General features: G+C 50.1%; 1 protein-coding gene across 1 annotated transcript; it reads right to left on the bottom strand.

The window, feature by feature from the left end:
• Positions 1 to 7: 7 nt before the first annotated feature.
• On the bottom strand, positions 8 to 1,462 carry PPTG_11600 (hypothetical protein; the record flags this gene model as incomplete). The annotated part of the gene is made up of 1 exon (XM_008907709.1): positions 8 to 1,462. One exon carries the CDS (start codon positions 1,460 to 1,462, stop codon positions 8 to 10), a length of 1,455 nt encoding a protein of 484 aa, XP_008905957.1.
• Between the last annotated feature and the right edge of the window lie 1,078 nt (positions 1,463 to 2,540).

Genomic DNA, 2,540 nt, shown 5'->3' with positions numbered 1-2,540 from the left:
TACATGACTAATATCTCAGGAAACAGACTGCGTACCGATTCGTTTTGTGTGTACAGTCCACTAGCAGGAACTCACCAAAACGGCTGAAATTCTGACGCATGAACGCTGTAGACATCGATAGAACTCCAGTCTCTCCAGTCGCGGTCTCAGCAATACGTGTACAGCTCATTTTGTCTGCAGCAGCTAGAGCGCCAACTTGGGCTGCTGTAGCATCGTTGTCGTCCAGGGATGACACCGACGAAGCAAAACTCTGCACCATGTTGTCCACGTCGGCCTTGATCACATTCTGGTCATGCTCGAGCAGGTAGTCGTAGATTTTGGAGCGTTTAGCACCGACGGCCAGCATACCCTCCACTCGTGCTCCAACCACAACATCACTAACACCGCGGGCACACGGGTACGTCGCGTATGTATCGCTACTGACCGAATGGTTGTGAGAGAACCTCCCCAATTTCACACCTAGCTTCCACTCGCCCTTGTGCAGCTGCCACTGCACCACAAACCGGAAAGGACAGTCCATCTCGCGGATGTACTGACGTGGACGCTTTCCCGAGCCTCGAGACTTCCTCTGTGGCCACCCGTGCGTACAGATGTAGGTCCTCTGATACGGATCAAGGCCTTCTGGGATCAGTAACGCCTCATTAACCCCTTTTTTCGTCTTCTTGAGCCGTCTGTTACGCTCTGCACGACCCATGGTTTCGAGTATAGAGATCACTTGCATCGTCTCTTCACAGTACTCGTCAAAGTATACCTGCCACGCCTTCCAGTCGACGTGCCACGTTTGCGGAGCTAGAACCGTAACCTTGCTTGCCTCCGACTGAGAAGACGACCCAGCGCTTCTGGCATGGTCCGACTCGAAATCCTGGACGAAATCCTGGACAGAATCCTGAATAGATTGATCTTCGCCACCCGAATCTTGAACCCCAGCTTGGCTTGCCTCATGCTCCGCATCACCGTATTCGCTTCCGCCCTCGTCGTTCAAATGGATGTACACGCCCCCAGCCTCTTTGCAGTCACTCATTTCGGCAGCGTCGCCCACCACAGTGATGCCAACACCCTGCTCGACAATAGACGCTCCACCAGCATCCGCGGCCTGCTCCACGCCTGCGACGTCGTCGTGAGTGCCCGGCTGCTCGACAATAGACGCTCCACCAGCATCTGCGGCCTGTTCCACGCCTGCGACGCCGTCGTGAGTGCCCGGCTGCTCGACAACAGACGCTTCACTAGCATCCGCGGCCTGCTCCATGCCTGCGGCGTCGTTGGCGGTGGCCGCAACCTCGGTCTTGTCAGGAAAAGCTCCGGGATCGGACGCTTGGGCTTCCTTGATCGTCGCCGTAACGGTCGTTCGAGTGTTAGCACTAGCGCGCGTACGAGGTGAAGAGCGCGTACGTGGCGAGGACCTCCACGAACCTGGTCCAGGTCGCGCCGCCCTTCCTCGCGTTCCTCGCGCGCCGCTTGCCATCGGGCTGATAGTTTCAGGATCTGAGTGAGCATGTCTCATAGGCAGCGAATGAAAAATAAAATTCGTTACCGACTGGAAGTTTCGGTCCTGGATAAATCCGGATGATAAACCTGTATAAATCCAGATGAAAATCTATTGTTGTAATCCTGGGCTCCAGTGTTTCCGAATAAACAAAATAATATCCAGCTAGCTCTGGAATGTTAAATTCCGCTCGACAAACAAGCCTATAAAAGTGGCATATTCCTTTTAGGACCCCTTTTTCACCCTTAAAAAAGTAAAGTACCTGTCTCCCTTTTCTACAGTCAAATTAAGTAAAAAAAAATCCTCCTTTTGATTTATGATACGTTAATTCCAACTGGGTACTTAGGTCAAGTTTGTGTTGCCACACATATCACCAATGAGAAATAATGTCTTTTTTTTTTTTGCCAATCAGCGACCATTCAAGTAGATTCCCAGTATTTCCTCATTATCTTGAGAAAAAAGCGAAAATAATCCGATAAATGACTTTATAAATTCCAAGAGTAAATATATGTACTTTCATAATTTACCATAAAACCCCAACGTAATAGTTCATTTAACTAATGGCTGTAGTGATTTCATTTGAAAGTGTGCAGCGAGCTGAGAGAGGGCTAGATGTCCCGGAAGGGAAAGCGGGCCAGGAGGCAGCTGCAATAAAGTTCTTCCTCGAATTCTTAGCTCTTGGAAACACGAAAGAGGACTCAATGATAGTATTGCTAAGACTTTGTCTGCTTCTGGAACATTTGCCAGCCAATATTTCTACTCTTTGCTAACTACTTTTCAATTTTCATGCAAACTAAGCCGAGTGCACGAGGCGGCTCTCATGCCAAGGCTACTGCAATAGGCTATATGTCCCAAGTGGTTAACCTTTTGCGTGAGTGCTATCCTGCTCACTTGTCCGACAGCAAAGAATTGCAAAGATTCGTGATGGAATGGGAGCCGCTACTGAGAAGCGGAATTTGCGAGTTGGTCAGTAAACATGGGAAGCACCCTGATGCACGCTCAAGGAACAGCGTGTTTTGGTGTAAGAAACTGCAGTCATGCGCGCTGGACCACGCTA

This window comes from Phytophthora parasitica (assembly GCF_000247585.1).
Source record: "Phytophthora parasitica INRA-310 unplaced genomic scaffold supercont2.27, whole genome shotgun sequence".
Lineage (NCBI taxonomy): Eukaryota > Oomycota > Peronosporomycetes > Peronosporales > Peronosporaceae > Phytophthora > Phytophthora nicotianae.
This window is presented reverse-complemented; position numbering and strand designations above follow the sequence as displayed.